This window comes from Schistocerca serialis, chromosome 7 (genome assembly GCF_023864345.2).
Source record: "Schistocerca serialis cubense isolate TAMUIC-IGC-003099 chromosome 7, iqSchSeri2.2, whole genome shotgun sequence".
Lineage (NCBI taxonomy): Eukaryota > Metazoa > Arthropoda > Insecta > Orthoptera > Acrididae > Schistocerca > Schistocerca serialis.
In genome coordinates, this window is record NC_064644.1 from 42903332 (window position 1) to 42917797 (window position 14466).

Sequence of the window (14466 nt, forward strand, 5' to 3'; positions counted from 1 at the left end):
CATTGTCCTGTGCCTTCTTATTTTTTGGCCTCCAGAAAAGGACTCCTTGTCCTTCTACCATCCATTTATTTGTCTATACGTCCAGTGCACCTTCCCTTCATTTTCACTACTGTCATAATTACATCCTCCACTCCAGTTTGCTCCCTGATCCAATTATTTGTTTTCCTGTCTCTCTTAGTAATTTTCAACTGCAGCTCTCTATTGCTCATGAAGTAACTCTCAGTTTTTGAATGGTTTTCACATTAGAAGTCCATGTCTCCTTGCCCTCATCAAAATTGATGAGACAAACCAATTGTAACCTTTCCTTTTCAGACACATCGTAAGATTGGTTTTCCCATAATAATTCCAGTCCAGTTTTACTTTTCTGTTTATTTCTGCTCCTTTCCATCCTGCTACAAAATCTCATTTTCTGTTTACATGGTTTCATTGTAAATTTGTGCTATTTACTTTTCTATTTGCTGATTATACAGTTTTGTAGTCTTATTACATAATTAGTTTTTCAGAGCTCCTTTCAAACTTTTCCATAAATTATCCTTATAGTTGATGAAATTATTTGTGCTAGAGGCAAATAGTGCAGTGTCATCAGCAAAACAAAGATGGTTCTGTTACATTTCGTAAACACCTATACCTTTTTCATGTCCCCAATATAACACCCTCAACATTTTCTTTGAGGCTGTGTAGGACAGTTTCGGTTTTGTGGTCCCCAGTCTAGATCACAAAAGTTGATTACACCGAAACACAAAATAAATGATATATGGTTTATAACCATTACTGATTCAGTGGATTGTTCAGAACAACAAATGAAAACAATTGGGAGCAGCCAATGGGGAGTAGCACAACTGGAATTACATTGGAGTAAACAAGTAGTATGTGAGGCAGAAAACAATTGCGTAGCTGAATGGTACCATAGTTCACCAAAGTAGAAGTGAATAGCAGTAGGCAGACGTCTTTGTACTCATATCCCAATCAGGCCCAGGTGCAACAAGGAGCACCATCAAAGGGTGTCCACAGGGCTCTGTTTGTGGTCCAGAGTTCTGGAATGTTGGTTTGGAGCCATTACTGAACAAGCTTCAGAGTATAACAAACATTAGGGGCTGCATCACCTATGCAGATGATCTGGTAATTGTAGTATCTGCTAACACAAGGGCTAAAGTAGAGGAAAAAGTCGGGTAGTTATTGAAAAACTAAGCAACTGGTGCATAGAAAAAAACTAACAATAGCAGTGCATAAAGCAGTCTATATGTTACTAAAAGGAACATTATCAAGAATGAGAGATCGAGCAGTCAGAATAATGGCCATCCTATGTACAGAAAAGGAATTACCATCGATGAAAAGCAAAACTTCCAAGCACACATAGAAATGAGACACCTTAAAATCGTAAATAAAATAGCAGCAGTTGGCCAAAGAAGTTTTCAGCTGCCACTAAGTGCAATAAGAATGTACCACAATGCAATCTTACTTGCTGTTGTGGGCTACAGGTGTGGGGCGTTTGGGCTCAAAGAGCCAGAAAGGTAAGGACAGCACAGGCTCTACAGTGACCAAAGAGAAGTGTACTTCAGCACCTGACACATATAGAACAACACTGACTGAGACATTGCTGGTGAAATTAGGCTTGCTACATCTAGATGCAGCAGTAAGAAAGAGAGGTGCCCAGTATTGGCTCAAAAAGCATGAATATAAGGTGAGGAAGCTGTATTAAGTAAGGAAATAAAAGGATGCATTGATAGAGAATGGCAAGAAATCTGGGACAGTGGAGAAACAGGAATGAGAACCTACCAGTTCCTTCCTAACATAAGACAAAGAAAAGGAATGACATACTTCCTTCTGACCAAGGGAGCTATACATTATCTGTTGAGACATGGACCATATCCCAGCACTTACTGAAAATAGGACAGTGCCCACAAACACCTGTGAATGTGGAGCAATGGGTACCCCAGATCACATCATCTGAGAGTGTGTCATTAGACAAGATGTTACTGATAGACAGGAATGAATTTGGAAAAGCAACAGTCTACAATATAATAAGGAATGAAGAACTATGGCATAAGCTGAACTTGCTTACAGCTAAGATATTGGCTTATGAACCACAAACCCACAATGCTGAGAGACAACCAAGAAGGGGCCTTACATCATGATAACGAGACATGCCACATACAACAACATTCTGGAAGCAGTGAGAAGATGAGCCTCAGGGAGGACCAGGAAGGACTTCCAGAGACCTGACAGCCACCTTGGGTGCCATAGCCCCTTCGAATCCTGTGTTGCACCTCAGTACGCCAGGGAATAATCATCCAGGCAAATGAGAGATCCAGCTGGTTTCTAATACCAAGAACAGTAGTGTTGTGTGCTGTTGTGTAGTATAGTGTAGTAGTGCAGTCCAGGATTACAAATTACAAAATTTGTGATCTACCAATGTTGCATAGTGTAATAGACCAGTAGTGTGTGCCTTCTGGATTTGGGATGAGCAGATATCTGTGTGCCAGATGCCCAAATGGTAGTATCCAGACTTTTTTTTAGTTATTTTTTAATGTAGTTATTCTATGTATATTTCCCCCCCATTAAATAGCATTTGCAGACCATTAGAATTGTTCATGTTCAATATTTGGTCTGTTATTTTATATGGATAACAGACTAAAAGAAAGCAGCAAATAAATAAAAATAAATTACATGGACCAGTCCAGAGAATAATTGGGATGGTGCAGAGTTGTCATCAGTACTTTAGTCAGCCATAGAAATGAACAAATTCACTTGCAGGCAGAAATCAGATTGGGTCATTGACTACTTGGCATTAAATCAACCAATGGCGTACTCTCTTGACCTGTCAGCTGAAGATACTGTGTTATTCCCCATTTGCAGTGATCCCATGGGACATAGCTGTAGGTATCAATGGTATGTTTTCATCAATTGATATGACTGGCAGGATTAGAAGATTTTTCATATTTAAAATCTAATTGCCAAATTCTGTTATCAATTCTGAATTTCTGAATATCTTGATAAAGTTTAAGAGCAGCTGTAACATTGATATACATTTCATTCTTCAGTATACTGAATAAATACCTTATTTCTCAAGGACTGTTATTACAAAGTTTGTTAGAATTGTTGTTGTTGTGGTCTTCAGTCTGAAGACTAGTTTGATGCAGCTCTCCATGCTGCTTTGTACTGTGCAAGCCTCTTCATCAACAAATAACTAATGCAGCTACATCCTTTTTAACTTATTTATTGTATCCATTTCATGGTATTACTTTACAATCTTCAACCCACACACTTCCCTCCATTACTGCTGTATCTACCTGACTGGAAGACAACACTGATTATAAGGCAACCCCCATTTTTTCAAGTGGCTTCTTGAGAAAAATTTATTTTTAACACATTTTGGCTAATCAAAATTGCAAACTGTTTAATAGACAGATATTAGGAAGTTAACATTACACATACTCTAAATTTATGCTGTTTATTGAGTGTCTACATTTTGATAATACAAGGAAAAATAAAATAAATGGTTGACATTAATTTGCAGACCATTCATCTGTGGTATCACTATATTTCATCCTCATTATCCTAATAGAACAGCTCTGAAATTTAAGTCTTCATTGTCACAAATATTTGGGGTTTTCTTCCTACGTTGTGATTTCTGAGGTCGGGTTACTGTGGGGCCTGAGAACACAGCTCTTTTTATCTGAATACATATTGGATTTCGCTTCTATACTGAAGTTAGAATGTTGAAATATCTCTTGCTTCAAATGAGAAGGGAATCATGTGGCACATTACTTTGAACTACCTCGTTCTCAGGAATACACGTAAGAAATCTGTTTTAAGATATCTTTATTTGTGTAGGAGCTATGACCTGTTAAAGTTTAGGACACTTGTCATAGTCAGCTTGACAGTGTACACACAATATGACCTCCATTGTGCTCGCACACAGTCAGTCTTTTTTTGCCAGTCCTGCTGCACACGTTACAAGATCTGTGGGTCAACAGAGGCACACACCTCAACATGCCAGCAGAGGTGGGCTAAATTGTTGATTTTTACCTTATATACAATGATTTTAAATGTCCCCACAGATAAAAGTCAAGAGGTGTAAGATCAGGGGACTTTGGTAGCTGTTCAGTAGGACCCCTCCTACCTATCCAGTGACCTCCAAACTGTTCATCCAGAAACTGTCTGACTTTGGTAGAATAGTGGAGAGGTGCATCGTCTTGTTGGACGAAGGTTGGGGAATCATCTTGTGGATTCAGTAGCGTTGGAAGCACACAATCACAGAGCATGTTAAGATACCTCTCTCCACTCAAGGTTCCATAAATAAACATCAGAACCACGATTCTTGTGTCCCAAACATGCACCAAACTGTCTCTTTTTCACCACCAGCACATTTACAGGGTTCCATTCTGAAGGAGTTTGCATCTGACCAGTAACAATGATTCTGTTTGTTTACTTCTCCTTGCACATAAAAACTAGCTTTGTCACTGAACAACATCTGTTGTATGAAGTTTAGATTTCTGTTACACTGATCCAGAGCCCATTCCACAAACTGCACCTCGTCATCCTCCGAGAGATGACGCAACTGTGTGTGTGCAGAATACACGCAGGATTGAATGCTGACTAACACCAGATATTGCTGATAATCGACGCATACTGCGATGGGGACCTTTCACAAATGATGCCAAAATTGCTGTTGCAGTCTCCTCATCAGTGGCTGTTCTTGGATGTCCACTGAGTGGCTTGTTCACCACAGAACCTGTTACACAAAATTTGCCCAATAACTTTAATACTGTCATATTTGAAATGGCATTACTCTCAGGATGCCAGGCATTGAAATTGGCAGCAGTCACTGTGGTACTTCATCCACTGCTCATTAACACAGTTTCAATGCATGCCTGCTGTTGTGTGCCATTGTGGATCACCTGCAACAATAAACAGAATTGATCACTTCCATGCAGTTTCATTTCTTGACCGGTCATAACTCCTACGCAAATGAAGGTATCTTAAAATAGAGTTCACATGTATATTCCTAAGAAAGAGGCAATTCAAAAAGCCACATGGCCCCCTTCCCATTTGAAACACATAACCCAAATCCAAGATGGTGGAGTTAAAGATGACTGCCACTGTTACCATAGCTCCTATACGTTGCGCCCCCACCTACAGACATCCCATACCAGACGCCATTATGATTCCTCACAACATTCGAGGTTTATAGGGATGTATCCAGACTTTTACCTCACCTTGCATTGGTGAGTATTTGTCAAATTTTAAAATCAGTTCCTTTATGACTACAAATGGATTCAGGCAAACTGCAGTTTAAATGTGTTAGATGTTCCTAAAAGACCAAAGTACATGGTATATATTTCCACGGTTGGCAACATGACATAATTTGCTGCCCGCTCACTGCTCCCTCCCCACACTCATCCTAGTTCTCGGCCAAGCCGGTATTACTGTTACCCCCTCCAATACTTGGCACAGTGCTGTTCTTGAGCAACTGTGAAACATGGACTGCAAGTAATATATAACAACAGCAATTAATACATAAATGAAATATCACAATCACAATTTAGTCCAATTTCCAAACTTCACTCATCATGCCATCCTTGGTATATCTCCATAATGGGTCTTGCTGCTGCAGTTTATCCTTGCAACAACTATTACAGTATAATATATTAATTTTCCTTCTTGTTTCACCAGAATGTCTCCTTTATGTTCTAAAGCTGATTAAAAGCTAGTAAACTTTTTACTCAGTATTCTAACACATGAACAGTGGATGAATTTCTCACATGCAACCCACTTGCTAAATCATTACACTCTCTCATAATCAAATAAAATATTGATCTGTGTTCAGAATCAAGTAATGTTTTTTGAAGAACAACATTTTTCAGTTTTGAGTGTTGCCTTTACTTAACAATCAGCATTAATGTTTGTATATGGTATCCATACAAGTATGAGAACTTTTATTGCAAAACTGTTCAAATACAACAAGAGTTTGTAGGATGATAGAACATAATGCAATTCCCTTTTATGTTTCACAGAATTGTCACATTTTGAGTAGAGCAGTAGACTGTTGTATTGGGTAGTTAATAGTTTCTCACATACCCCTTCCACTAGTGCCATATGAGTCAAATGTCATGTGATTGTTTGAGCAGCATTGATACTGTACTGAGCACTTTGGTATATTGGGAAATTTTGAGCCTGCTTGAATGCAAGTATCATTTGCCCAGCCCTGCGCTTTCACATTCTTCAAAATAAATTTGTATGTGACCTCAATAGCCAAAGCTTTCATCTATAAATGTAAGACGACCCCTATATACTCGACTTAACAATGCAGAAATGTTAACCTCAGCTGCAATAGTTTAATCTGTGACTATGAGACGACCCTGTATTTTTCAAATGACGAATTTGGAAAAGAAGCCTCATCTCATGATTGGGTAAATGCGGTAAATTGGTAATTTCCAGATGTCTCAGAATGTGTGCTATCAACTGATCGCTTCTTTTAGTCAAGTCATGCCACAGATTTCTTTTCTCCTCAGTCCTATTGAATACCTCCCTATTGGTTACATGATCTACCCATGTAATCTGTATTGTTCTTCTGTAGCGCCACATTTCAGGAGCTTCTATTCTCATCTTGTCTGAACTGTTACATACATTACACTGCCTTTATTTCCAAAACCAGCTTGTTCTAGTGCTCAGTCAAAACTTAATGTTCTTTCTATGTGGTTGGTGATAACTTTACTTAATATCTTGTATATTACAGATAGGAGGCTGATAAGCGTATGGTTTTTTACACTTCATTTGCCTTTCCAATGAAGCAGAATGGCTGAAGCATTATTTCATTGGTGAACTGTCTTCTTTTACAAATATGCTGTTAATATTCTTCTTGCAGTTGATGCTCTTGTGTCCAGATTTGTATAAAAATAAATTTGTTTTTTCATCTTGAGTAAACGCAATTTTTTCATTTTTATCCAGATATATTTTGCTGAAGTTACAGCGTAAGTGGATTTTCTATTTTCTTTATTGTTCTCACATGCTGTGGTTTTTTATGTTTTGCATTAAGTTGTTTTTCTTTCACAGTTTGTCATGTTTTTTCTTGTTCCCAGTTATCTTCACTGTGAAAAACAGTACTTTTTAGACTTCCACTCTCACAATGATGTTGTAAACTTAAGAAGTGCAGTTTTTTACAGTGAAGATAATGGGAAAACCAGAAAAAATGAGACTGTAACACCTTTTTTCACAGTTTTTCATTTTTTCTGGTTTCCCAAAGCATGTAGCATTAAATCAATAAATAAATATAAAAAACACTGATGATGCATGTAACTTCTGCAAAATGTGTCTGGGTAAAAATGAAGAGAAAAAAAACTGTGTTTGCTCAAGGTGAATCTCATCCAATAACAGATTTATGCCATTAATAATTTTGCAAATTTTATTTTGTATATTCTTTCCTTCAGATTTAATCATCTCCCAGCATCTTACCAATCCTTGTATCTCACATGGATTTATACATCGCACTGCCATTACTTATATATTGTCATTATTTTCATTGTTAATTATCATGATTCATGTCTTATCCTGAATACATATTTAACATATTCACACTGCCATTGTGGATTGTTACTCTCTGTGGGGCGGTGTGAATATTCATGCTCTCCTTCATCTCTTTAAATATTTGTACTTTTTTTCCTGTCATTAGTTGCTGTGTCTGCTCTCATTTTAACTGGTGAAATGTGCTACCTATCCAAAATAAGTTAATTTTTTTCCATGCCCTTTTGTTTCCTTTTGTTTCTCTTACCAATTTCTGATTTCTTTTTCTGACCCACCTGAAGAAGTATACAAATAGTTTTGTTTAACTAAGCAATTCTGTCTTGTTCATATTATTGTTTGTTTAGAAATCTTACTCTCTCTTTAATACTTTCCTTATTCCATTTGAGATCTTCTTTTCTTGTGTTTTCTTTGTACATATTTTGCATTTGCCTATGTACTTGTGTTAATAATTGCCCCTTTCATCAATGTCGTTAATAACCTTCATTTTCTAAGATGCTGCACTTGTTGCCCAGTTTTATTTGGTGTGCCTGTCTATCAAATAAATTCTCATAATCAAACAGTGGAAACTCTAACATGGAATATCAACAATACTAGGATGAGGATAGATTGCTACTCACCGTAAGGATGATCCGTTGACTTGTAGACAGGCACAACGAAAAGACTGTTACATATTATAGCTTTCAGCAGCCAAAGCCTTCTTCAGCAAAGAAGACATCTATAAATTCACTCAAACAAGCATACTTCAGGTACACATGACCACTACCACCAGCAGCTCCGACTGGTCATTGCACTAAGGTCTTTATGGTGCATAACAATCCATCCTTTCCTAAAATTCTCGTAATCTACATTTCTGATTTCCTTCCTGACATAAAAGTTCATTTCTAGCTTTGTTATCTATATTGACTTTGCATACTTGCAATTTGAATGTGGTTTATAACCATTACATGCTTACTTTTTGTTTGGTAAAATATAATCAGTAAATTTATATGTGGGCAGAATAGTTGGCCAGTAAATACTTACTCCAGTATACTGCTGATAGACACATGTCAGTGGGGTATACAGAAATCACAAATTTCCCTAATATTACTCAGTTGTATAAATGCATGACTGTGATGCAAGATTACTTTCAATAATTTTATTTTTGTTACTGACAATTATGTGTTGCGTAGTACGATTACTTCAATTGGAAGTATCATTTTATTTAATGCTTAAGAGCAGTGGCACATCACCTGCATAAAATATATTAAAACATAGAAAGCAATTAAAGATGGGTCAAAAGCTTAAACTGAGCAATGCTATGTCCATTTTGAAAGGGAATACTCCCTGAAAAACATAATTGAATAGCTGAACAGGGATTTTAAGTGATTCCTCTCTCTCTCTCTCTCTCTCTCTCTCTCTCTCTCTCTCTCTCTCTCTCTCTCTCCCCCTCCCTCTGTGTCACTGTCACACACACACACACACACACACACATACACACACACACGCACTTGTGCTATCAGCCTAGAGCAGCACAGTCATTGTAGGCTTAAAGAAATCCAATGAGGGAACATTGCAAACAAGACCAGACCATAGCACAAATTCCAATACCTTAGTCACAAGTAAAAAGCCGAAGAGTAGTCCAAGAAAAAACGCATAGCATGGATGCAACAAACTGGCATAGCAAGAAGTTATAGATGAAATTCCCAGTAAACACAGCATTGGCTGCAAGCTACAGGGCTGATCCCTATATTTACAGACTGCAGTCAAACGTATTGTCCATGAGATGCAGTGGGAGTGGTGCTGACAGCAGCATCTAATCTTGGACTGGTAGTTTCTTCAGTGGCAACCTCGATATTACAGAGGGCTGAGTGGAGACGCCTCTGCTTTAGATCAAAACAGCTGTTAGGAACCTGTCAAGCGTCAACAATACTAGTAAAACATTAATATTAGAGTCCAGTCATTTACTCGCAATGTTCACAAGTCGTCGTTCTTTTGCACCAGCCTCAGCTGGGGCACATACAGTTGCATGTTGGATTCTATCTTATGTCCATTGAGTCAGCTCAGCAGTTGCACACCCAGGAGATGGTGTCAGTGGCTATTGCACTGCACAAAGTGGTTCTTGCACTAGCTGCTGCAGTTTCCTTGGTCCCACTCCAAATTCTATGGTGACCCTTGATTACCCACCCACAATGTACATGGTGTCTGTAGTCATGTGGTTGGCTGATCTCCTCTCTATCCCTGGTAGGTTTCAAGCCCTTGGAGGCATTTGAGAATTGAACAGAAATGTGAACCCCAAGTGGCCCTGTTGCTGGCTTCCACATTGAAGTTCTGTGCTGACAGCACCCTGCAGTGTGGTGTTTTCGGAAGACACTGTTTCTCCATCAGCAGATGGCAGGCAGTGAGCAACACGATGTTCATGAGGTGGAGGTCATCATCTCGAGTGCATCTTCGCCTAGTTCATACATCTGTGGCATAGTTTCACTACAGTGTTGTAATCGTAGAATCAAGTGCTGTGTGTCCTCCTCATTCTGATATATTCACTTAACAGGCTGTTTACTGCCAGGTTCATTCCTCACTATGTACTCTTGTGAAAGAGAGAGAATTTCTTGTAACATGTCTTATGAGCTAATGAATATGCTTGTCTAACTTCCTTTTGTTTTCTGTCATGTCTTCTTCCTGTCGAAGGCATGTCCTCACTCAGGCAGACAGTGTTGTAATGTGTTGTCGACCTGACCTACTTGCATCATACTGGCTTGCTTCCTGCTTCTGCCTCTGCCCTGGCATTGACTTGAGTTTGCTCATGACTATGTTAATGAGAAGTGCCTTAACCAATGCTCTATCCAGTTCAGTGCATAATATAGTGTCAGAGCTCAAGGTCATTTGTCTAGGGCTGAATCCCTGTATGGTTTTAATTATTTTTCCTGGCAGTTAATGTAACTTTCACTTCCACCTAAGCTTTTCAATGTGGGAGAGCTGCACCATGATTTGTATTTCATGTTATCTAAAGTTCCCTGTATAATTGGGTCCACCAGTTCTGAGAGCATCTCAGCTGAAATAGGACCATAGTAAACCACTGAACTTCAGGTAAATGCTGCAGTAATTATGAGTGTACTGTATAATTGCATATTTAAATAATTTAGAAGAAAAGGTAACAGTTCTCTGAATAGTAGAGGCATTGAGCTGTAGACAGGCAGATAAAGTAGACTGAAAATATTGCTAGTCTAGTACCTCACGCCACAGAAGTTGAACACGCGTCAGAACAAATGGACGTGGTCAGCCCATAGAGGGCTCCGCGTCCGCGGCGGCTATTCCGCGCAACGGCTCTCACGCAGCGAGGGCGCCACCGCTACGCCACCTGCAGACAGCGGCCAATAGCCGCTCCCTCCGGTTTCGTATATAGTGACCCGCTCTGCCCTAGTCCCGTCAGTCTGGTACTCGCTCTGGATTGAGTTTCTATCTCAGCGGTACTGCGTTCTTGGCGTTGCTCGTTGTTGACTTTTGCCTGGCTCTGGTTCCGAGTGGATTTACTGTTGGTGTTTGGTGTTGTGGTTTCTACAAACCTCCATTGTTTATCTCTTCCTTGATGTGTCGGTCAGAGTAGGTCATGGTCAGTTGTTGTCAGTTGTCATTGTTCTGTCGTCCGACTCGTCCTTGTGTTTACCCAGTGGTGCGTGCTCCACCGCCGGCGGCTTCCCCGCCTGGCGGCTCCGATCCGCAGCCCAAGGCGTTCCCGCAGTTGATTATGGTTACTACAGCTAGCTCTCAGACAAAACCATTTTCTAGCTAGCAACACACACACACACACACACACACACACACCACCTGTACAGCTACACTATCTGGCTGAACACTGTGGCAGAGAACTGCAGTTTGACTAGATGAGAGGTTGTGTCATGTGGAGTGGGTCAGGGAAGAAAGGTGCAGGAAGCAGGAAGGAGAGTTTGGGAAGATTGGCTGATGGCAGAAAGTTAGGCAGCAGTTGCATAGGATAGGAATGCAGAAGAAAGAGGTAGCAGGTACACAGGATAGGAATATGACATGGATTTTGGCACCGGCGAGTTTGTGCAGCACATCTATACAGTGCAATGTTGCAAACACCTTCAAAAATACATCCGAACATTTAAATATAATAGAGGGAAACATTCGATGTGGGAAAAATATATCTAAAAACAAAGATGCTGTAACTTACCAAACGAAAGCGTTGGTATGTTGATAGAGACAATAACAAACACAAACATACACACAAATTTCAAGCTTTCGCAACCCATGGTTGCTTCATCACGAAAGAGGGAAGGAGAGGGAAAGACGAAAGGATGTGGGTTTTAAGGGAGAGGGTAAGGAGTCATTCCAATCCCGGTAGCGGAAAGACTTACCTTAGGGGGAAAAAGGGACAGGTATACACTCGCACACACACACATATCCATCTGCACACATTTAAAGTTATACTTGATGTTAAAAGATTAATTTTTTTTTTCAGAATTTTTTTTAAATTGCCTGTCTGGCACTAATGTGACCTTTGCTGCTTATTTTGCTGCTGCAATAATGAAACTCATTTACTGCCCTTAGTGTCACATTTCCTAATCTAATTCCCTCAGTTTCAACTGATTTAATTCATAGAGCTTTTGCATAGGTGACTGTCTGCAGCTGTTTGATAATGACTGTCTACAGTTGTTACATAATTTGAAAAAAGTATATTTGTGCCATCAGCTGTGCGATTCTGTGTTTATTCTTTACCGGTTTCGATTATTACAATCATCTTCACAGGAGATATACATTGTTTTTCTCCTGTGAAGATGATAGTAATAATCAAAACCAGTAGAGAATAAATATATAATCGTACAACTGATGGCGCATGTATGCTTATTTTAAATTATTTAATTCATCTACTTCATTGTGAAAATTATCTACCAATTTCTCTATGCTAAATTAATATTACATGCCTCTCAACTTCTAAATATTTAGAGAACTCTGTTTGCTTGACCATTGGTACCAGATGTATTTACTGACTGCATGTATATGACTGCACCAGTAATTTTAAAATACTTGTTCCAGGCAAAAAAACGTGCTCAAAAGAAAACAGAGGCTCGAGATCGAGCACTGACTCATAAATTTGGACTAGATCTGCCACTTCTTCCAGAACTAGAATCAGATGTGCATTTAGCTAAGCTACTGGCCTTGAAACCTGCTCAGAGTAAGTAGAACTGATGACATAAAGTCATCTTTTCTTCACTAAAGGAGGATTTGAAATAAAAATATAGAAATAATCTGAAATACAGTTTCCAAAATTGTCAGCTTAATACTGAGAGATACACAGATGAAGGTTGGGGGGGGGGGGGGGGGTTTCAGACATCAGACATTCAGTATGTTAAAAGTGGGTAGAAAAGACAAATATAAATATGAAAGGTACACACAAGAATGGGGAATGAAAAGCACTGTCATATGAGGTCAGATTTCCAAATAAAGAGAATGTACTCTTTCTTTTATTGTAGACGTAATCATGTTGCACAATAGCGGTCTTAACCAGTTTCCCTCATATATTGTATTCTGTATGTTACAGATGGTATTTGCTGAAGAAAGTGTTCACAACTGGTTTTGTCATACATTAGTCTTGAACACTTCATTCACTAAACACTGCCTATGACGTATACAATCCGAAGGTGCTCAACATATGACCAAATGCACAGTGAAACTTTTCACATTCCCATAATTTAAGCTGTCACAGTCAAGATGTAACAGAAGATGTTACACTGAATGCAAGTTTTCAGTCTGTTCGCTGTTTTATTTACAAAGTTAGTGGCTAAAACATTTATACATACAACACAACATTTTCAAATACTGACTTTTTCAGTACACAGTAGCACAGCAGTCTGTTAGTGCAGCTGGCCTATCTTGGAATAAAACCTCAGCAATACTTTTGTCCGCTTAAGTTGGTATCAACAGTGTTTTTGTCATTTGGTGCAATTGATGGATCATACTGGAAGGTTGAGTTTTTTCACAGATATTCCGTTTCAGATCGTCAACAAGCTTTCTCAAAAATCTGTTCCCTCACCAGGAATTGCAAATCAATACAAGCACTCTTCTGTAACAGAGTGTACTTGTGTTACTGCAGCAACTTCTGCAATTCATGCATACTCTACAAGTACAGATTTCACTTTGTCTGTACTAAGAACATGCTTCAAGACATTAAGCATGTCATCTATATGCCCTGTTATTGAGGGCTGTCCATCTCGGTGTCTTCTTGCCCCCAACCTCACTGCATTAATATCATGGAAAGTTCTTGAAGTATGTTGTTTCAAATGGATTTTCAAATAGTCTCTACTACGTAATACGATGTCATGACCTGAAAACCATGCATCCTTCACCTGGGCCAATTACCTCTTTTTCATTTTCATCCAGTGTGGCTGGGAGAACATCAAAGGAAGGTGCTGTGAATATTTTGTGGAGAAACAAAAGTAAGGAAATGCACTTCTTTTTGCTAGTAATTGTTGGGATTTTGATATTTGGCCTCAGTAACCAGAGACTGGAGACTGTGGTCATGTTTTGTGTGTGTGTGTGTGTGTGTGTGTGTGTGTGTGTGTGTGTGTGTGTGTGTGTGTGTGTCTGCGTGCGTGCGTGCGCCTGTGTGTTTTTGCGTGTGTGCGTGCGCCTGTATGTTTTCTGATTCGGATGAAGGCCTTTTTGACCGAAAGCTTACCTGCTTGACAGTCTTTTTGTTGTGCCTATCTGTGATTGAGCATCTCCACTGTATGGTGAGTGGTACTCTATCATTTTCACAATTGTCATGTCTAGAATTAAAATATTCATATTGGGAATGTATTAATTGGCCATATTGTAATCAACATTGTGAAATAAATTGTTTCATTGTGAAACAACAAGCATTTCAGTAGCCAATATTAGATGAGGTATGCCTCAAAGAGACAAAATGTCTTGATGTCCTCCTTCACTGCCATTCTCAACCTGAGT

The 14466-nt window shown here is 39.1% G+C and overlaps 1 protein-coding gene across 1 annotated transcript in view; it reads left to right on the forward strand.

The window, feature by feature from the left end:
* Positions 1-14466, forward strand: part of LOC126412716 (probable splicing factor YJU2B) — a 70658-nt gene that overhangs the window by 38459 nt on the left and 17733 nt on the right. Inside the window, exon 5 of the mRNA XM_050082434.1 lies at positions 12556-12694. Within this exon, the coding sequence (XP_049938391.1) occupies positions 12556-12694 (139 nt within the window). The remainder of the gene's footprint in view (positions 1-12555; positions 12695-14466) is intronic.